We start from the raw sequence: 23,536 nt of genomic DNA, 5'->3' as shown, positions 1-23,536 counted from the left end.
ATAAGAACACCGTGAATTCATTGTCCCAGGAAGGGGAAACTTTATTGACACATTCCTGGGGTCAGATACATCACATGATCACACTGACAGAACCACAGGCACATAGACACAGGCAACAGAGCATGCACAATGTCGCGGCACTAGTACAGTGTATATCCACCTTTCGCAGCAATGCAGGCTGCTATTCTCCCATGGAGACGATCGTAGAGATGCTGGATGTAGTCCTGTGGAACGGCTTGCCATGCCATTTCCACCTGGCGCCTCAGTTGGACCAGCGTTCGTGCTGGACGTGCAGACCGCGTGAGACGACGCTTCATCCAGTCCCAAACATGCTCAATGGGGGACAGATCCGGAGATCTTGCTGGCCAGGGTAGTTGACTTACACCTTCTAGAGCACGTTGGGTGGCACGGGATACATGCGGACGTGCATTGTCCTGTTGGAACAGCAAGTTCCCTTGCCGGTCTAGGAATGGTAGAACGATGGGTTCGATGACGGTTTGGATGTACCGTGCACTATTCAGTGTCCCCTCGACGATCACCAGTGGTGTACGGCCAGTGTAGGAGATCGCTCCCCACACCATGATGCCGGGTGTTGGCCCTGTGTGCCTCGGTCGTATGCAGTCCTGATTGTGGCGCTCACCTGCACGGCGCCAAACACGCATACGACCATCATTGGCACCAAGGCAGAAGCGACTCTCATCGCTGAAGACGACACGTCTCCATTCGTCCCTCCATTCACGCCTGTCGCGACACCACTGGAGGCGGGCTGCACGATGTTGGGGCGTGAGCGGAAGACGGCCTAACGGTGTGCGGGACCGTAGCCCAGCTTCATGGAGACGGTTGCGAATGGTCCTCGCCGATACCCCAGGAGCAACAGTGTCCCTAATTTGCTGGGAAGTGGCGGTGCGGTCCCCTACGGCACTGCGTAGGATCCTACGGTCTTGGCGTGCATCCGTGCGTCGCTGCGGTCCGGTCCCAGGTCGACGGGCACGTGCACCTACCGCCGACCACTGGCGACAACATCGATGTACTGTGGAGACCTCACGCCCCACGTGTTGAGCAATTCGGCGGTACGTCCACCCGGCCTCCCGCATGCCCACTATGCGCCCTCGCTCAAAGTCCGTCAACTGCACATACGGTTCACGTCCACGCTGTCGCGGCATGCTACCAGTGTTAAAGACTGCGATGGAGCTCCGTATGCCACGGCAAACTGGCTGACACTGACGGCGGCGGTGCACAAATGCTGCGCAGCTAGCGCCATTCGACGCCAACACCGCGGTTCTTGGTGTGTCCGCTGTGCCGTGCGTGTGATCATTGCTTGTACAGCCCTCTCGCAGTGTCCGGAGCAAGTATGGTGGGTCTGACACACCGGTGTCAATGTGTTCTTTTTTCCATTTCCAGGAGTGTATATAAAGTGTCCATACTCTTCGTTCAAATCCATCGAAAACTTTCGGAAATCACAGTAGAATAATGCGGGCGACTTCAGAAACTTTACTATTCACACCATGAGATTCTACACGAGCTCCCGACCTCCAAATTTGGCACAAAGTGCTTCTTCATACACAGCACAATGAATCCCGTCTGTCTATCCTTGTAATTTTCTGCTCTTTCATTGTCAACTAAATCTTCAAATTCTTCCTGCGCCGTATTACAATGTCATTTTATAGCAAACTTAACAGTACCCGTCGATGGTACGACAGCATAATACACATATAAGAAAAAGTTTTGCATCACTACGGTTCCCGGACTGTGGATATAGTATCACAGACACAGTCCCTTTTGACTGTTCAGAGATGTCACTAAACCCGCCCCAAGATGTAAACAATCATGCATGATCAGCGCCTGTTACACGGAGGGGGTCCGACAGCCGATCAGTTCCACTCTTCCACCAGGAAGGAGGTACGCGGCTTGTGTTTTCTGTGGTTCAACCATGCCTAGACGGTCGATACCGCTGTTCGTTCGCGTCCGCATTGTTACTTTGTGCCAGGAAGGACTCACAACAAGGGAAGTGTCCAGGCGTCTCGGAGTGAACCAAAGCGATGTTGTTAGGACATGGAGGAGATGCAGAGAGAAACTCTCGATGACTTACCTCGCTCAGGCCGCCCAAGGGATACTACTGCTGTGGATTGCCGCTACGTACGGATTATGGCTCCGAAGAACCCCGACAGCAACGCCACCATGTTGAATAATGCTTTTCGTGCATCCACAGGACGTCGTGTTATGACTCAGACTGTGCGCAATAGGCTACATGATGCGCAACTTTACTCCCGATGTCCATGGAGAGGTCATCTTTGCAACCACGACAGCATGCAGTGCGCTAGAGATGGTCCCAACAAAATGCCGAATCGACCGTTCAGGATTGGCATCAAGTTCTCTTCACCGATGAGTGTCGCATATTCCTTCAAACAGTCAATCGTCGGAGACGCGTTTGAAGGGAACCCAGTCAGGCTGAACGCCTTCGACAAACTGTCCGGCGAGTGCAGCAAGGTGGAGGTTCCCTGCTGTTTTGGGGCGGCATTATGTGGGGCCGACGTACGCTGCTGGTGGTCATGGAAGGCGCCGTAATGGCTGTACGATGCGTGAATGCCATCCTGCGACCGATAGTGCAACCATATCGGCAGCATATTGGCGAGGCATTCGTCTTCATGGACGACAAGTCGCGCCACCATCGTGCACATCTTGTGGATGACTTCCTTGAGGATAGCGACATCGGTCGACTAGAGTGGTCAGAATGTTCTCCAGACATGAACCCTATCGAACATGCCTGGGATAGATTGAAAAGGGTTGTTTATGGACGACGTGACCCACCAACCACTCTGAGGGATCTACGCCGAATCGCCGTTGAGGAGTGGGACAATCTGGACCAACAGTGCCTTGATGAACTTGCGGATAGTATGCCACGACGAATACAGGCATGCATCAATGCAAGAGGACGTGCTACTGGGTATTAGAGGTACTGTTGTGTACAGCAGTCTGGACCACCACCTCTGAAGGTCGCGCTGTACGGTGGTACAGCATGCAGTGTGTGGTTTTCATGCGCAATAAAAAGTTTGGAAATGATGTTGATGTTGGTCGCTATTCCAGTTTTCTGTAGAGGTTCCGGAACTCTCGGTGCCGAGGTGATCCAAGACTTTTTTTTGATGTGTGTATGTTTATTTTTATTCTAGGTACCTTGCAAAGTGTAAAGCCAGTGTTAGAATTGTTCAGTCTTTTTTCGATGTCCACGTTTAACTTGTGAAAAAATAGCAATAAAAACCGAAACACAGTTAATTCGGAAACCGGTTATATTGAGCGTTTTTAACAGTCAGATAATTAATTTAGAGAAATGCGCTTCAGTTGCACCAATATTTATTCAAACCACGACTCGTTTCGAGATTTTAAAATCCCAACTTCTACTGTATGAAATTATTGTACTTGGCAAAACATAACATTCAGTCAGGGCAGTCAGTACAAGAGTTCTGATCATTGCATGTTGCCAGAAACTGTCAGTGAACCGACTTAGTCAGCGATGATATAGAAAATCTGGACTTTTTAAATGTTGGTGAAGTTTTCAATAAGGATAACGGTACCTCTTAACTTTTATTGTACAATGCCTCTTGTGGTGAGGACTGATGGATGTGGTAAAGAGGATCAGAATGAAGGTACTTTATGTGTGGTGTATGTGAAGCTGTGAAAGTTGTTGGTGATTTGACTGTATATTGTCATAAATAAAAAACCCTGACCCCACCAAAAAAATTAAAATATAACAATCTACACATTGATCTTGCCGAGATTTTGGTGTTGTAGCTCTCGGGGGCACCCTGTGTGAGACACGCCGCGGGAGGTAGCTGCACGGTCTGAGGCACCTTGCCACGGTTCGCGCAACTCCCCCAGCGTTGGTTCGAGTCCTCCCTCGGGCATGGGTGTGTGTGTTGTCCTTAGTAAGTTAGTTTAAGTTAGATTAAGTAGATGACCTCAGCAGTTTGGTCCCATAGGAACTGACCACCACCACCATTACCCCCACCACTACCACCACCACCACCATGTGAGTTGCAGCACAACACAGAGCTGTATTCTAAAGTGTGGCTGTGCCGGTTGCTTGTGTGCCTTGACTGCAGTCCAGGTTTTCCTGCAGCACTGCTGATACCGCAAGTTCACTCATACGTACATCGTTGGTGCCTGGACTGTGATACGCTTCCAGACCACCTCAGTAGCAGTTAGCGTTCCTGCCCTGCGGCTGTCTGGTGTTAGGCAGTTTCCGCCAACATGCAAGGACTGGAAGTCTTGCACTGGCTGGCTCGACCACATGTTATTTGTTACCAAATACAATAGATTCATACACCTGAAGATGGGATTTTAAAATCCCAACACCGGTCATGGTTTGGATAAATATGAGTACAAGTGAAGCGGACCCCTCTAAATCAATTATCACACCTCTCACAAGGAGGGGTCCCCAGCAGTGTGATCAACTTTTTGAAACCATCTGTACAGTTATGTCGATTAAGATTTGCTAGTACCTGATGATAAAAGATTTTCCTAATTTATGTGACACTCAATAGTGTCAAAAGAAAATGCATCAGTTGCCTTGTTGTGTGGTGTAATGGAGTGATGTAATGGACATGATAGTAGTTTCACGTGTAGGAGATTGAGAGTCGACGTCTTGCCAGGTGCATTAAGTTTTCTCGATTTTTAAATCTTTATCGAAATGAATTGGATCATCATTTTTATTCAGTTTACTTCTTTTAATCTAAATTTTTCTTTCAGTTTCTTTGTTGTATCATTATAATTGTAATATCAACTTCTTCATTTGGTCTCATTTTTCTTCCTATCATTCTTTTTCCACTTGAAATATCTTTTCATTTGTTTTAATTAATTTTATGTATTAATTTCGATTTAATTTCTTGTCTTTTATCACCCTGTTTCTTTGTCCACATTACTGTGTTCATTATATATATTTCTCATTTTGTTTCAGTTTCGTTATATTTATACTTTCATTTAAATTATCATCTGCGTTACTTTTTCCATAGTGCAATAGGCATTTAGGAAATTTTTTGAATTTTGTATGACAAATACAATCCAAAAAAATTTCACATCTGATAATGAAAAGTACATTTCACACACCACTGTACAAGCAGTATAAATATATTATGTGATCTTTTGTTTTTTAACTGAAAGATCAGAATTTTCAAATAATTGAATATTATAATAGAGAAATATAATTAAGTTCATATTCACAATAATTCCAATTGGAAAAAGAATGATATAAAGAAAAAATGAAATAAAGGAAACAAGTTGATAATGCAAAAAAATAACATGACAAAGGAATAATACAAAAAATATATTTAAATCAATTAATTGAGTAAAAACAATGATCAAAGTCATTTCAATAAAGATTCAAAATAAAAAAGCATATTGTACCTAACAAGACTCGAACCCACATTCTCTTGCATGTGGAGCTATTATACAATCCATTACATCGTGCAACAAGACCATGTAATTCAGCTTTTTTTAACGTTATTGAGCATCACACAAAATTCTGAAATTTTTTCATCATTTACTCACAACCAAGGGCCCAACAGGGTGAATGGTAGCAGGGTGTGATACTTGGGATCTTAACCTACATCACAATATATTTGGTTTCAAAAAGTCTATCCCACTGCTGGGGACCTCTCGTCAGTTGAAAATGTCCTACATACGAAATCTTGCCCTTTAACAATCATGTTAAACTGCTAACGAAAATATCCAGTCTAAGTGAAAATTGTTTGTTTCAGCGATACCTGCCATCACAATGTTCTGTTGTTGCAGGGCGAGTTCCGGGCTGATGAGCCCTGCGGCGTGGGTGGGCGTGGCCGTCTTCTTGGGCGTGCTGCTATTGGGGGGCTCCGTGCTGGTGGTGGTCGCCATCTGCCGACGGAGGCGCCTCTACAGGCCAATCGCCAAAGCCTCGCAGCCTGCCAGTGAGTAAACACACATGTCCTGACTCTGCTCATCTGCAGGATGATTCAGGAGGAGTGTCACATAATTTGTGAGGCGATTCTACACGTGAAAATAAACCAAAAAATTCCTACGATGATGTGTCAGATTTTCGATCACTGTAGGACTGGAGTGGGTTGAAGAATACATACATTCATGAATGATTATGAGGGCAAGAGTGAATATTACTTAGCGAAATGTTGCACAGACACTGTGACGGACAGAATAATGGTGTGGCAGATGACTGATTCATCCTACAAGAGGTGTTCAAAAAGTCCCTCACTCACCTTAATGCACTCAGCAATGCCTCAGAGGGTGTGTTGTGCTGCACATCGAACACCATATCGGCAGGCTTCAATGTGGGGAACAAGTTCTTCACATGTATCCACCCTTGTAGCATATATTTGTATTATTGTTTTTATTTGCTATTTTATTTGAGTCCAACAGAATGTTGGACATGAATACAGCACAACACTATACTGTTTAAGAGGGGGGAAAGTCTACATAGAATGTCTACATAAGGAAAAATAACAAAAAAGTCTACATACTATCATCTGGCAATCTGGTTCACAGATACTGTTCATCCGAAATCCAGACTACTGGTCCATAGCACTACTATGGACTACACTGTTATACAGCACTACACTACATTACACTATACTACTGTGCTTGGTATCAGAACCAAGCTGGACTTCTCATTTGTCGAGATGGTTAGTCTGTGGCACAGTGAGACACAACTCAGGATTCACACATGCTGCACTTCTGTGGCACCCAAAGTGTGGAGACTGGGAGATGGCTGCCACGGTCTCAGGAAATCCTTCTTGGTCCTCCCCGAGGCCCATCTCCACACTGCATCAGGAAGGTTGACGTAGCTGTGCTGTGGCGCGTACCGTTATCGTGATGTACGGCCTCTTCTTGCTTGTATCTCAGCCATGTAGGCTTGCAGTTCATAGGTTGATACTTTAGCTGTCAGCGTGCTCAGCTTACTCCACAGTTCCTCATATTATATTACAGACTTTTGCATTTCCAAATGCGTTCCTGTCCTGGTCTGTAACATGTCGTCTAACAGACACCAGACAATGTGATCCAGGGTGCCGATTCGTCCACATTCACAAGTGTCTGTGATGCACTGTTGTATTCTTAGAAAGGAGCTGGGAAATCGGCCATTGAGCACCTCTCTTTCTTACTGCTGGATCTAGCGGCTGCAATCCTAACATCACCAGCAGTGTCTCAGTTGGTGTTGAGTATACAGCTGCGTGCTCGCTATAGAGCCCCTGCTGTTCCACGAGCCCAAACGCTCGACCCTTAGCCCACAATAGCGAGTAAGACTCCGTTGTTGTGTGTTCTTATTGCACCTCGTGGCAGCTGAAAACTTCTTTGGTCAGTTGCTGCTATTTTATTTAGGATTTTAATGCCTCTCTGGCAGACGATTTCTACATGTGCGTGGACGTTTTGTTTTTCGTCGATGTTAATTCCAAGATACCTATATACGGCCTTTCTTTTCACAGGTTGCTCATTTATTCTGATTGTGGGATTTCTCGTTCTCGATTATCTATCTTTTGGTAACATATAAATTCTTTTGTGCACTGCTATCATTAGTTTGTTTTTTATGCACCAGTAACTTAGTCTTCGAACGAGTGCCCTGCTGTTTTCCTCTAACTTAGTCCTGGCATTAGCAGATACTATAATTAGCGGATCGTCAGTATGGGTGATGCATTCTCTAGTGTTTGTTAATCCCCCTTTAATCAGTCCCGTAAACAAAAGTCTAATGGGGTTGGGTCGGATGATCTTTCGGGCCAGTTAGACGGTCAGTCGTGGACAATCGACCGCTGAGGAAATATGTTTTCAGATACTGATATACTTGTCTGTTACAGTTAATTGGTGATCCATCGTGTTGCATTTACATTTGCCGTCATTGCTCAAATATCACATCTTCCAAAAGTCCTGGTAGGTCTTCTATCAGGAAATGTGTGTATGCTGCGGCTGTCATGCTATTTGGCAGGAACACAGACGCTACCACCAGGTCATCAGTCATACCACACCAGACGTCCACTGAGAACCTGACTTGGAATGTTGTTCCTCTGGTGTTAAAAAAAAATGGCTCAGAGCACTATCGGTTTAACATCTGAGGTCGTCACTCCCCTAGAACTTAGAACTACTTAAACCTGACTAACCTTAGGACATCACACACGTCCATGCCCAAGGCAGGATTCGAACCTGCGACCGTAGCGCTCGCACGGTTCCAGACTGAAGCGCCTAGAACCGCTCGGCCACACAGGCTCGCTCTCTGGTGTCATGTAGGTTCTCCATCACCCATGCATGAGAACTGCAGTTGTTCATCGTACGACCACGTGTAAATGTAGCCTCATCTGTAAATAAAGTGTATTGCACGATGTCTCCATGTACAGCCAATCATTCACAAAAAATGTGACTGCTTAGTAACTGTACAGGGAATGATTACAAGCTCTCAATTACAAGCACTCGCATTTTTAGACTGTTGATCTGATAGCTAATGTGCCATGTACTTGTTCTGGGGCTCCATTGTACCATTGCAAAAAAGTGGTTCCCTTCCTCAGCTGATTGGACAACCTCACATTCCCAAGTTACGTGTAAACCGGGTAGTGTTCCAGATTCACATAATGCTTGAAAAACCCTCGGAAATAACCTGGCACATGGAGTTTGTCAGTCAGGAAAACATCTCTGGTTTCCTGTCAATGCCGCATGGGCAATGCCATTGGAGAACCTGTACACAAACGACATGTCTGCATATTCTGCACAGATGAACTTATACAACATCTTGGTAATCGTGGGCACAATGGACTTACCCAATTAAACAACACTCAAGAATGACACTTACACGGGCTCACGAGTGCTCACTGATTCAACTGACGATTGAACACTGGGTACACTTGCAGCTGTTTCCTCAGTGTGGCATAACAGTGCTGCCATCTGTTACAGAACCCGCACACCTCTTGTAGGATGGGTGAGTCATCTGTCCCACCATTATTCTGTCGACCACAGAGCTGACACAACATTTCAGTAGGTAATATTCACACTTGTCTTCATATTCATTCATGAATGTGTAGAGTCTTCAACCCACTCCAGTTCTGTAATGATCGAAAGTCAGGTACATGTTCATAGGACTTTTTCAGCTTATTTTTACATGTAGAATCGCCTCAAAAATATGTGACATTCCTCCTGAACAGCCCTGTATATTAGGTGAGACTGGGGCTAACGGTTGCACAGGGCAATCTTTTACATACGAGTTTTGATCTGACTGCTGTTAGCAATGCACTTTTCTTCCAATAGTGGCAGCACGTTATAGCACATACCTCTCTCCCATGACTAGAGAGAGGGCCGGTTGTCAGTATTAGGCGAGGCTCAACAGGGGCGATCCAATATGCGGCACATTTAGTTATAATGAAGGTCACGTGATACGACGCTCATCGATTCCCACTGGGGCGATGCGAAATGCGATATGAGACAGCTCAGTACAGAGAGTGGCGAACACTCACAGCGTCGAGTGTGGCGTGTCGCAGCACATCGCGGCCAAACGCCAAAATGTATCACGTATTTACTCAAGACTGGAAAGAGCTACAGCTTTCCTCCCAGCGTTAAACGCAATTTGGATAGGTTAACTGCATTTCTTATACAACAATATCTGCCATAAAATGCACCAACTGCCAACGACTCTCGTTTCTCACTGCAAACTTTTCAAAATATGAGCAGCGCTGCTCTTTACTTTGAATGACTATGGCTCATCTTCTTCTTCTTCGGCACTACAGCCTTTGGTGACCCTTGGCCTCCTCAACAATCTTCCTCCATACCTCTCTGTTCTCAGCTTTTTTCTTCCATCCACGGATCCGCATCTGGGCAAGGTCAACCAGCACGTCGTCCATCCATCTAGCTCCTGGTGTGCCCTTCCTTCTGATGGAATACACTCTGGCAACCATTATTCGTTTGGGCGTCCTGTCTTTCCCCATCCTCTCCACATGTCCTAACCAACGTATTCTTTGAGATTTGATAAATTTCCGTACAACTGTGGGTAGTAAGGAAAAGAAAAACAGTTCATTGTCAATCTGTAGGGGTTGTAGGAAAATATTTTTTTTTACTGAAAAGTTTCATTATGTTTCTATGCACTCCACCACTTTTGCTTCTGCATCCATCATGTACACATGCCTAATAGCGTGTAGGACATCCGCGAGTACGCGGAAGTGCCGCAATACCAGTGGCGTGGCTCTGAGCACTATGGGACTTAACTGCTGTGGTCATCAGTCCCCACTACTTAAACCTAACTAACCTAAGGACTTCACACACATCCATGCCCGAGGCAGGATTCGAACCTGCGACCTTAGCGGTCGCGCGGTTCCAGACTGTAGCGTCTAGAACCGCACGGCCACTCCGGCCGGCCACGTGGCGTGGATTCGACTAATGTTTGAAATAGTGCTGGAAGCAACTGACACCATGAATGCTGCAGGATTGTCCATAAATACTTAAGAGCAAGAGGGCGTGGAGATCTCTTCTGAACAGAACGTTGCAGGGCATTCAGATATGCTCAATAATGTTCATGTCTGGGGAGATTGGTGGCCAGCGGAAGTGTTTAAACTCAGAAGAGTGTTCCCGCTCTTTAGAAATTTGGGCGTATGGGGTGTCGCATTGTCCTGCTGGAAATGTCCAAGTTCGTCGAAATGCATAATATACATGAACGGATGCAGATGATCAGACAGGACGCTTACATACGTGTCACCTATCAGAGTCGTATCTAGACGTACCCGGGGTCTCATATCACTCCAACTCCCCACGCCCCACAGCATTACAGAGACTCCACAGGCTTGAAGAGTCCGCTGCTAACATGCAGGGTCCATGGATTCATGCGGTTGTCTCCATACCTGTACACGTCCATCCGCTCGATAAAATTTGAAACGAGACTCGTGTGACCAGGTAACATGATTCCTGTCATCAACAGTCCAATGTCGGTGTTGATGGGCCCAGGCGAGGCGTAAAGCTGTGTGTCGCGCAATCATCAAGGGTACACGAGCGGGCCTTCGGCTCCGAAAGTCCATATCGATGATGTTTCGTTGAATGGTTCGTACGCTGACACTTGTTGATGACCCACCATTGAAATCTGCAGCAATTTCGGATGGGCTGCACTTGTGTCGTGTTGAATGATTCTCTTCAGGCGTCGCTCGTTCCGTTCTTGTAGGATCTTTTCCGGCCGCAGCGATGTTGGAGATTTGATGTTTTACCGGATTTCTGATATTCACGGTACACTCGTGAAGCGGTGGTACGGGAAAATTCCCACTTCATCGCTACCTCGGAGATGTTCCGTCCCATCGCTCGTGCGCCGACTATAACACCACATTCAAATTCACTTAAATCTTGATAACCTGCCATTGCAGCGGCAGTAACCAGTCTAACAACTGCGCCAGACACTTGTTGGGTTATATAGGCGTTGCCGACCGCAGCACCGTATTCTGCCTGTTTACATACCTCTGTATTTGAATACACATGTGTATACGAGTTTCATTGACGCTTCAGTGTATGATGTCCAATATCGCATCGCATCAGTATCACAATGTAACAAGTAACCACAATGAAATTGTAATAAGCCGTCCCCATATATTGGCACATCATATTCAGTTACAAAAAACATCAATTTTCAATTATAGGGAAATTTTATACACTTCATCACTCACATGAAACTGCACTTGCACTGATATTGCATTGACACATGAATCGGCAAAGGGACCTTCTAAGACCCCTCAGTTGGGAAACACCCTCGGTGCCAACCGTGCACCTTTGTTGGTCGCTTTATAAACGTTCGTGTACAGAGACATCCATTCACTGATTTCTAGGCGCTGGCGTGACAGCTGTCCCTTCCGACACCCCTCAGATTTCGCACGTGGCCTACAGGCTCTAGTTCGTTGATCTACTGCCACTCAGCTGGCTGTTGTCAAAATGGTTGCCCGTCACACCAGCGCCTAAGAGTCACTCAATCGTTCTCTCTCTGTACATGGACATTAAAGTTCCGGTTCTGTACTGAGTATGCCGAGTCCTATTCCGAATCAGTGCAACCAACAAAACATTTTCTGTATAATATCTGTGGAGTATGGGCTCACGATTATTGTGCAAGTATTGATAAACATTGCATGTACAAGAACTGCTGTTCCGATAGTGAAATTGGTGTATCAGAATAAGAACTCTTGACAACGTCAGATTAACAATAGACTTTTCTGTAATACTGATAACAAATTACATGTAAGAGAAAAACCACAAAAATTAATACAAAATTATAACTTTTTTTGATCAGTGCTTAACAGTCTATTCTATGTGCCACAAGTTACCTGATCCACTATAACAACATGCCACATTGCGGTGTAAATTGTTACAACCCACAGCACGAGAAATAATATCAAGTCAATGATATCCTGGTAGCGAGCATAAGGAAAAAATTATGCTATGACATTATAATAATGGTCTATGTTGTAAGATATTTCACACTAAAGTAGCTCTAAAGCTTATTCGAGCAAATTGTAACAACTAGCTTGGGTCTGTCCTACCAAATGGCTAAAATGGTGCACAGTCACAGCTGCAGGGAGCCTGCCTAACGACTTCCAGGGCAAAAACAATCATTTTCAGTATTTTTCTGAAAAGGGAAATGCAAAGGCTCAATCTAGATACAGTAGGGGTGAGTGAAGTGAAGTGGAAGGAAGACAAGGATTTCTGGTCAGATGAGTATCTGGTAATATCAACAGCAGCAGAAAATGGTATAACAGGTGTAGGATTCGTTACGAATAGGAAGGTAGGGCAGAGGGTGTGTTACTGTGAACAGTTCAGTGACCGGGTTGTTCTAATCAGAATCGACAGCAGACCAACACCGACAACGATAGTTCAGGTATACATGCTGACGTCGCAAGCTGAAGATGAACAGATAGAGAAAGTGTATGAGGATATTGAAAGGGTAATGCAGTATGTAAAGGGGGACGAAAATCTAGTAGTCATGGGCGACTGGAATGCAGTTGTAGGGGAAGGAGTAGAAGAAAAGGTTACAGCTAGTAATAGCGAATACCCTGTTCAAGAATCACAAGAGGAGGAGGTAAACTTGGAAAAGGCCGGGAGATACGGGAAGATTTCAATTAGATTACACCATGGTCAGACACAGATTCCGAAATCAGATACTGGATTGTAAGGCGTACCCAGGAGCAGATATAGACTCAGATCACAATATAGTAGTGATGAAGAGTAGGCTGAAGTTCAAGACATTAGTCAGGAAGAATCAATACGCAAAGAAGCGGGATACGGAAGTACTAAGGAATGACGAGATACGTTTGAAGTTCTCTAACGCTATAGATACAGCAATAAGGAATAGCGCAGTAGGCAGTACAGTTGAAGAGGAATGGACATCTCTAAAAAGGACCATCACAGAAGTTGGGAAGGAAAACATAGGTACAAAGAAGGTAGCTGCGAAGAAATCATGGGTAACAGAAGAAATACTTCAGTTGATTGATGAAAGGAGGAAGTACAAACATGTTCCGGGAAAATCAGGAATACAGAAGTACAAGTCGCTGAGGAATGAAATAAATAGGAAGTGCATGGAAGCTAAGAAGAAATGGCTGCGGGAAAAATGTGAAGACATCGAAAAAGATATGATTGTCGCAAGGACAGACTCAGCATACAGGAAGTCAAAACAACCTTTGGTGACATTAAAAGCAACGGTGGTCACATTGAGAGTGCAACGGGAATTCCACTGTTAAATGCAGAGGAGAGAGCAGATAGGTGGAAAGAATACATTGAAAGCCTCTATGAGGGTGAAGATTTGTCTGATGTGATAGAAGAAGAAACAGGATTTAGAAGAGATAGGGGATCCAGTATTAGAATCGGAATTTAAAAAGAGCTTTGGAGGACTTACGGTCAAATAAGGCAGAAGGGATGGATAACATTCCATCAGAATTTCTAAAATCAATGGGGGAAGTGGCAACAAAACGACTATTCACGTTGGTGTGTAGAATATATGAGTCTGGCGACATACCATCTGACTTTCGGAAAAGCATCATCCACACAATTCCGAAGACGGCAAGAGCTGACAAGTGCGAGAATTATCGCACAATCAGCTTAACAGCTCATGCATCGAAGCTGCTTACAAGAATAATATACAGAAGAATGGAAAAGAAAACTGAGAATGCGCTAGGTGACGATCAGTTTGGCTTTAGGAAAAGTAAAGGGACGAGAGAGACAATTCTGACGTTACGGCTAATAATGGAAGCAAGGCTAAAGAAAAATCAAGACATTTTCATAGGATTTGTCGACCTGGAAAAAGCGTTCGACAATATAAAATGGTGCAAGCTGTTCAAGATTCTGAAAAAAGTAGGGGTAAGCTATAGGGAGAGACGGGTCATATACAATATATACAACAACCAAGAGGGAATAATAAGAGTGGACGATCAAGAACGAAGTGCTCGTATTAAGAAGGGTGTAAGACAAGGCTGTAGCCTTTCGCCCCTACTCTTCAATCTGTACATCGAGGAAGCAATGATGGAAATAAAAGAAAGGTTCAGGAGTGGAATTAAAATGCAAGGTGAAAGGATATCAATGATACTATTCGCTGATGACATTGCTATCCTGAGTGAAAGTGAAGAAGAATTAAATGATCTGCTGAACGGAATGAACAGTCTAATGAGTACACAGTATGGTTTGAGAGTAAATCGGAGAAAGACGAAGGTAATGAAAAGTAGTAGAAATGAGAACAGCGAGAAACTTAACATCAGGATTGATGGTCACGAAGTCAATGAAGTTAAGGAATTCTGCTACCTAGGCAGTAAAATAACCAATGACGGACGAAGCAAGGAGGACATCAAAAGCAGACTCGCTATGGCAAAAAAGGCATTTCTGGCCAAGAGAATTCTACTAATATCAAATACCGACCTTAATTTGAGGAAGAAATTTCTGAGGATGTACGTCTGGAGTACAGCATTGTATGGTAGTGAAACATGGACTGTGGGAAAACCGGAAGAGAAGAGAATCGAAGCATTTGAGATGTGGTGCTATAGACGAATGTTGAAAATTAGGTGGACTGATAAGGTAAGGAATGAGGAGGTTCTACGCAGAATCGGAGAGGAAAGTAATATGCGGAAAACACTGATAAGGAGAAGGGACAGGATGATAGGACATCTGCTAAGTCATGAGGGAATGACTTCCATGGTACTAGAGGGAGCTGTAGAGGGCAAAAACTGTAGAGGAAGACAGAGATTGGAATACGTAAGCAAATAATTGAGGACGTAGGTTGCAAGTGCTACCCTGAGATGAAGAGGTTAGCACAGGAAAGGAATTCGTGGCGGGCCGCATCAAACCAGTCAGTAGACTGATGACCAAAAAAAATAAATTTATGACTGTCGACCAAATTTAAAAATTTCAAATGCTACTATGATCTATTCAGTGAGAGATACAGTCTTATGTTAAACGTATCACATATTAAGTCAAGTATAAAACTTAAAAGCAGTGTATATGCCCCGAGACGGCTTAACTGACTGTGAAAATGACTCAGACTGTATTCATCCAGTATTTGAAAGTGTGAGCTCAAGGCGACTTCCAGAAAACATTACATATAACTTCAAGTCTTTTCGAAACTCTTTCTCACCAAAACCCCAAACAAGATAATGTAAGGAAAATCACTTACTACATTTTCGCTATTTATGCATTAAAACTTCAGTGTCAGGGGCAACGTTTTCATTTGTTACTTCTTTAGTGCTAAACTCTATTTGCAACACGTTTTGCAGACGGTACCGACACACACTTCTGAATGCACCTGCAAAATTATATCATTGTACGGTACACAGTTCAGAGATACGATGTTTTGTACATGGGGGTTCAATTCACTAATAAATATATCGTTTTGCAAGGAAGGTTTTTTCTACGTATTTTATTGCTGCTGAATGTTGATGAGTGTATAATATACTCGTATGCACCATTATTTAATTGGCTTTGGAGAGACATCTCGTGATAGTGGTGGGAGCTACGAGCTGGTCAGCTACAGAGAACACGATATCAGGTCAGAAAACGGCAAGGAAAACAGCCATCACTATTCCAGAGAGCAGCCAAGTTTGATGAGAATCAGTGTCTGACGTGGTGGCTTGCCGGTAAAGGTCATGTCTGAAACCCACAAGTCCATTGATTTAATCCCAATCGTATCCCGAATTTTTCAGTTTGCATTTTAACCTAGCATTGAGAAGGAGATTCACCAGAAGAGATGTGTGGTTCAGATGCCACGTTAAACTGTATTCCCCCTATGCCCAACTAGGAAATGCTAGAGACACACAAGTCGCAGAAATGGCGTCCAATTGAAATACTTGCACCAGCCCATTGAGCCACATGAAATTATTTGTTCCAAAATCTATACATGCATACGAAATTTCTTTTTCTGTACATTCTAGTCTGTTCCCTGCAGCTTCACCCACATATGTGTTTGACACATGTATTCAAGACACCCCCACTTCCCCCTCTCTTTCTCCATTTCCCCCCACCCACTCTACCTCTGACCATATCTTCTTCCCCATTCTTCTGACAATGTCCTCCTTCCTCTTTCTCTCTTCTCATCTTTGCACCCCCCTCTTCCTTCTTCACCTACCCACCACCTCGATCCAAATTCCTCCTGCCTCGTGCATACCCCCTCCTCCCCTCTCTTTGTCCATATCCTTTTCCCTTTCATTCTGCACCCCCTCCTATATACACATCAACTTCTCTCTAGACACGGCAGTCAGCACATGTAGTCCCTGCAATACAATTCAATAAAGTAGGTCAGTACCACTCCCACAACATGCCCATCATGCAGAGTAGGCTATACAAGGAGCACCAGAAAATAATTTATTTGACTCTGATGTACAGACAGCCATGCAAAGCAGGTCAATAAATCAGGTCAGTACTACTGCAAAACAACACTCCTGTCATGAAGTGCAGCCTACCTGTCAGAGATGCAAAACCGTCTCTTACCCCTTGTATGTACGTCACCCTGCAAAGAAGGTTGATCTGGTAGGTTGATACTGTTCCCACACAACAAGCAGGACAGCCTATACGCCAGGGCCTCAGTAAACACGTTTTTGCCAATATCTCCACTCCTATTTGAGCTAGGAGGCTATAAATCCAACTGTGATGGTACTCATGAGTCCTCCTGTTTCTCTGCCAAATCTGGTAGAAATCGATCCAGTGTTTTCAAAGGAGATCCCAAACACACACACATACATACATACACTCTGCTTTATATAGGGTGTACATTTCAAGTTGACAAACCAGAATAACTCGAAAAATAAGCTTCACACATAAAAATGTGTAGGATCCAAAGTTGATTATCTTCGAGGGGGTGGTGCGGGACGTACCTTTAAAATTTCAAATGGGAACCCCCATTGTTTTTATTGCAGAATCAGATTATACATAAAAACTATGTACATTTTGTCTTAAACATTTGTTTTGATTCTTGGTAGTTGGCGCTGTAAATCAAGAAAATCCATGTTCTCATTTTTGTGTGGTAAATGGTTACAGATAAATAAAAAATAGTTATTTACTTCACAAATTTTGATTGGCAAAAATTAAAACTCTCCCTCACTCCCCGTAGGGTGGTGTTTGAGAGAGAGGAATTAGAGTTTTACCAATGTTGACCCACATATTATTTTTTTTTGGGTCAACATTTGTAAAACTCTAATTCCTCTTTCTCAAACCCCACCCTACGGGGAGAGAGGGAGAGTTTTAGTTTCAGCCAATCAAAAGTTACTAAGTAAATAAGTATTTTTTATTTATCTGTAACCATTTTCCACCCTAAAATGACAACATGGATTTTCTTGAATTACAGCGCCAACTACCAAGAATTGAAAACAAATGTTTAAGACAAAATGTACGTTGTTCTTATTTATAATCTGATTCTTCAATAAAAAATGGGGGTTCCCATTTGAAATTTTAAACTTGCCTCCCACCCCACCCCTAGGGGACTGGGGTGGCGGGCTAATTTTAGCTCCAGCAAGTGTCCCCCTCGAAAATAATCAACTTTAGATTCTACACGTTTTTTCGTATCAAGCTTATTTTTCGAGTTATTCTGGTCTGTCAACTTAAAATTTACACCGTGTATAACAGCTTAAAAATTAAAGCTCCGTTGCATTTTTCTGTCTACCTGTGAAGGATAATCTTAGGAATTACTATAGGGACTTTGGTATGATCGTTAAAAGATAGATTGACTCATGAGGAATGTTTCTGTATATAATCTACACTGATACATCAGACAATTTGTCCAACTGTAGATACCCATGCGAAGCCACAACGGATCACTAATTAAATAATAAAGGAATCATTGGTGGGACAGGCAAAAATGTTACAAAAGTGACAAATGGCGCCTCTTCTTAGATTGAAATGACGCTCTAAGGCACGACAGGTTGGGGTTCACTGAACAGTTTACAAGATTTACCTTCCGACCGATTGATTAGCTATGGGTTCTCCATTAGCAGGTAAACTGGCACATATTTTCGTTAGTAATTTGTAAAATAAATTCTTCAAAGATCACCCTGAAATTAATGACAGTACACTGTGCTACAAACGTTATTTTGATGATGTCCTCATTTTGTTTCGTGGCTCACAAGCAGAAATTCACCAGATACACTTCTCAGGTTTGCCACCAGATCGCTTTGTGTAAATCCCACAATATTTCGTCGACGCAACTGCTCGACATCTTCAGGTGGAGGTAGTTGCTGCTGTCACTGTTGCGAGACGTGTCTGATGATAATCGCGCTACGGCGTCGGAATTCATGAGGCCAGGAGCAGGCAATATGTATGCTCGTGTATTACCTGCTCCTGGCCTGAAAAATTCCGACGCCGTAGCGCGATTATCATCAGACACGTCTCACAACAGTGACAGCAGCAACTGCCACCACCTGAAGATGTCGAGCAGTTGCGTCGACGAAATATTGTGGGATTTCCACAAAGCGATCTGGCGGTGAACCCGAGAAGTGTATTTGCAACAGATCCGCTGGGAAAGCCTGAGGAGGCACAGAAATTCATCAGTCTCTAAAAGCCTCTAGTAAAATGCATAACAATATTAATTTGACAGTCGAGCACCAGTATTAATTTTTTAAATCTTTCTATTGCCAAAAATCAATACAGACGTTATTTCGAAATTTATCGTACACCTTCATATTTCCGTGTCATTATTACCTGCCCATTATGTCATCCTGCACAACATAAAAAGACCTTCTAGACACTTTCAGCTGCCACTATATGCTATTGAAGTAATGGAATTTAGCTCCCTTGAAGTTACTCCGGAAGTTCGTTGCTGCATCCAGATGATCGTAAACATCATTTTTCAAGCAGTCCACACTTTGCTAGCACCCTCTACTGACAGCTGAGTTTTAATTTTTGTACACTAGAAGTCGTAACTTTACCCTCAACTTGGACACTCTGTCTGTTGCAAATATTTTCCACTTTTATTAAATCTAATAATTACTTTTAGCCTCTTAGTGCTAAAGCATGGAATTTGAAATTTACGATGTGTTGAAATATAACTCTTCTTAACCCTTTCATGGTAAAAATTTATTTTTCATATGTTTGAAAAAGAGAAAGTCGAAAGCTGACTTCCTTTCTGGTAAATAATATACTTTCACTGCCAATAAGTTTAAGCTGATCGATTTTGAAAATCGATGAAGTTTTTCCATCTGAACCTACTGTAAGATTATCAGAGTCTATTTTTGAATGTTACAACGATTTTATCAGAATAGAAATTATGGAAAAAGTATAACGAGTAAGTAGAAAAACACATTTAGTCTCCTGACATGAAAATACATGAAATATCGTACATAGATTTTCAAGATAAAATTTGAAGACGGGTTTGACGTACCACACAAACCAATGTTTCCTACATTCTATGAAGTTTTCTGGAGCATATACGTCCCACAACATACAAATTATGTAGAAACCAGCATAATTATTGAGGTGTGTAGTAATATTTCAAAACCATGTCTGTAATGTACAAGAAAACACAATTAGTTGCTTCAGATATTCTCGGAATAGAGAAGATGGTGATTTGATCTGATTTGCACGAATCAGACGGACTGTAAACACACGCCGCCCCATTTGATCACCCACAGCCTTCTTTATATACATCCCATGATCCGTAGTATTTTTCTCCAAGTTCCAGAAGCATCTCGTTACATGCTGGCATTAGACAGGTACGAGAAATACGTTCCAACACTAAAAACTGCGTATTACTTTAGTGGGGTGTATGTATCTCATCGATCACAAAAGTGTTAAACATAAAGCATGTCAATACTTCTAATGTACCAAACTGTACAGTTTTTATAATCTTGACACGTACATTTTTCTGACGATGTCATCGGACACATTACTTTTCTTATCGATTGGCGTTGCTCCTCTACAGCATAATGTAAGTTGTATGTTATCTTTGTGCTTCCTTTTTGTCTCGTGATATGTAAAATATTTATTCATCCACCTTATTAAGCTTTTACAACGGCAGTTTCAGAGCCACTTGAAAATGGCCTCATGTGAAGGCCGAAACCAGTTGTGGACCTAGTGATGCTCTTATTAGCAACTGGAGTTGCTTTTAATTGATTTAATTTAATCAGTAGACTGGCCAGTGTACACACGCTGCATTATGCAATTCACGATTGGAGACACTAAGAATTCAGGAAACACTGTACATGCCAGTTTGGTGTAGTAAAAAGAGTATTGGACCAGAGATTTCCAATCAATAAACACGAACTTTACTAATGATGCAAAACATTATTTGAATTTACGATAATGATAAAAGGTGAAGAAATGAATTACAATTTTTTTCCACAGCCAGGACTTCAAAGCAGGCCTCCTTCTTACGAGGCAGATGCCTTAGCCTACTCCGAAGCCATCCCCTAGCAATGAGCCCTCCCTCTCTGGTCTAGGTTAGTCTGCGCAGCTGTGTTACCCACGCTGCTGTGGTTGTATAAAGGCTAACACATCTGCCGGGTAAACAATAGACTTGTGTTCAAGTCCTGGATTTGGCACAAAAATTTAATTCATTTCTCCAGCTTCTATCACTATCGTAGATAAAGTTGAGATTCGTATGTCTCAAGGAAAATTTAATTATATATTTTTTTTAATTGTTCATGTTACGACATGGCAAATTTCTGACAGATGTGAATGGTTAGTTGCAGGTCAGCGGGACTTCAGCAACCCAATCTTCCAGATGGAGATAGACGAAGGCCCCAGCCTGCAGCCATTGGGGGTCAGCGGCAGCCTCATGGCCGTCTCCTAGACCTAGTCCAGTCTAGGCTGATCTAGCCTAGATCTACTTCACTTTTAGTCCAACCGCCAGCTGGGACTACTCAACACTACCATAGCTCGACGGCGCTTACCGAGTCCCATTGAATCAGCAGTAGACCCAAAACAACTGTCTAGAGTGGGGCAGAGGGTACTTCCAACCAAGTTACAAGGATACGCTTATAGAAAATAGGGAGACTTGACTCTCAGCATATACTGGGATACTTTGCACTTAACAACAGCCTGTCATCGTCTGTCTATAAAAACAAATGCCCTATGGAGGTAGCAGCATTGTTCTCCTAGCCACATAGAGCAACGATCTATTTCACAAAAGAAGAATATATTCACAGCAAAGATACATTTCACAAAGAAAGCTTATACCACAAACAATGCTGCTTCATTACGATACGTGCCTCAAGGTGTTTAGAGAATCGAGCATCGAAGTTCTCGGAGCCTGTTGAGACCGCCAGCTATCAATTAGCGACGTTTGCGCAGAGGGTTAAGGTGGCAGGCTGCAGATCTGTGCACACTAGGTTTGACTCTTCTCATTTACGTTTTTGTATATAATCTTGTAGCGTTACAACGAATCATCGGAAAGAAACAATAGTAGTTGTGGTATGTCTGTGGAGATATAATCGACGTATAATAAGGTGTGATGATGAAACGAATATTTATTTAACGAAACATTTGTAATCCCTAAATTCATTTTGAATTGCCCTGTACGCTGATACACACAAACGTTCACTGTACCAAGATATCACAATTTACAAAAATCAATGAAAACAGAACTTTCCTCTTACTTCCCGCTTTTAAGTACTCACTGCATTACGCTGACTTTGTAGATGTTCTTTTCCCATCAGGAGCTTAACTCAGACCAAGGTGATTATAGGGTAGCTCACAGAAAGTTTTCTTGTGACTCGAGTTTTGAGACATTTAAGTGCATTTATAAGCAGATACTACCGTCAGTACTAGACTCTGAGTAAGCCACCTTCATTGAATGATAGATCCCCGTCGACTGCAGATACTTAATTTTCTCCATTTTTAGCAGAGCAGTGAGCTACTGCGAAAGTAAACCTCTGTTATTAATTAATCAACCACGTTTTTTAGTTGCAAATGAATTTCCATAAGAAGAAGAGCTTTACAAAGATCAGATTATGTGAACCTATACATTCACTCGTAAATTTGTCATTGATTGCTCATATGATAAATGTTGAAACACACAACTGTCATCAAGTATGTATTGTATATAGGGAATATAATGATTCTGTAAACAGATACATAATAGTCTAATGCGCACAAAAGATAGAGTGACACGCTTTTTTCTGAAAGCGTAATCTATTCCATGTGTAAATGTACAAAACAGACTGCATCAACGTGCTTTTCTCAATGGGTCACTGTTTCGCCTGTCTGTTACATTATGTGGTGGGGTTATATAAAGAGACTGACAGACTGATGGTGTTTTGGAATGCGGCAGCCAGGTGGTAGTTGTGCGATGCTGTTCGGTGGTGGGGGAAGGCTAGTGGCATCACAAGCATAAAACGTCTTCAAGCTTTCAGTGGCATGACGAAAAGTGGCACCACTAGAGTGACGCGATCTGAATTTGGGAGTGTGCACACGCTACTTCAGATCTGCATGTGGAAACGTGCCTTTACTGAATGTACAGCAAAGGCGCTAATTCACTTAGGTAGTTGCTGGGACAATCTGATGTGTCAACAACAAACAGGCAAAATACGAATTGATACTGTGAATTTGTTCTAGTTAATATCAGTGCGTACATTTCAATGAAATGAGACCAAAGATTATTGTAATACCAAAGAATAAACTTGTTTATTTTTTATTTTGATTTTTGTATTTAAGTTTCTGTGCTGCTGTACCATACAGCCAAAATAAACTTGTAAATATTCTGCTGTCAAAGCAACAGAAAAATTAAACGCGCAAAAGATAGCAGTAAACAATGTGAGTTACTGGAAAAGCAACAATATAGTCTTCGTTGTCTAGGGAGCAATTTGAGGTATCCAGACATGAAATTTGGGTATATTTTAAAATCTTTGAGACCAGCATTAGTGTGAGATTGGATTATGTCCGACTGGTAACTGTGTACAACAACTCAACTTCCTGCAACATCGCAGTACATTAAACGCTCATAAAAGTTTGTAACGTTATACATATGACTTTATTTCCAGTAACGTTCAGTACGTAAAGGAGATTCTTAGTAGAGAAAAGTACTTTCATTTAATTTATTGTACACGACCTTAAGCATCCAAAATGTTGTACACTATTTGTGATCCAGGATTAACAAAGAAAC

At 42.8% G+C, this 23,536-nt stretch overlaps 1 protein-coding gene across 1 annotated transcript in view; it reads left to right on the top strand.

Annotated features, from left to right (window-relative positions):
- LOC126210261 (fibrillin-2) overlaps positions 1-23,067 on the top strand; it is a 129,177-nt gene extending 106,110 nt beyond the window's left edge. Inside the window, exons 4-5 of the mRNA XM_049939451.1 lie at positions 5,785-5,936; positions 21,120-23,067. Coding sequence (XP_049795408.1) covers positions 5,785-5,936; positions 21,120-21,226 — 259 coding nt within the window. The 3' untranslated portion in view covers positions 21,227-23,067. The remainder of the gene's footprint in view (positions 1-5,784; positions 5,937-21,119) is intronic.
- The last annotated feature ends 469 nt before the right edge of the window (positions 23,068-23,536 follow it).

This window comes from Schistocerca nitens, chromosome 10 (assembly GCF_023898315.1).
Source record: "Schistocerca nitens isolate TAMUIC-IGC-003100 chromosome 10, iqSchNite1.1, whole genome shotgun sequence".
Taxonomy (NCBI): Eukaryota; Metazoa; Arthropoda; class Insecta; order Orthoptera; family Acrididae; genus Schistocerca; species Schistocerca nitens.
This window is presented reverse-complemented; position numbering and strand designations above follow the sequence as displayed.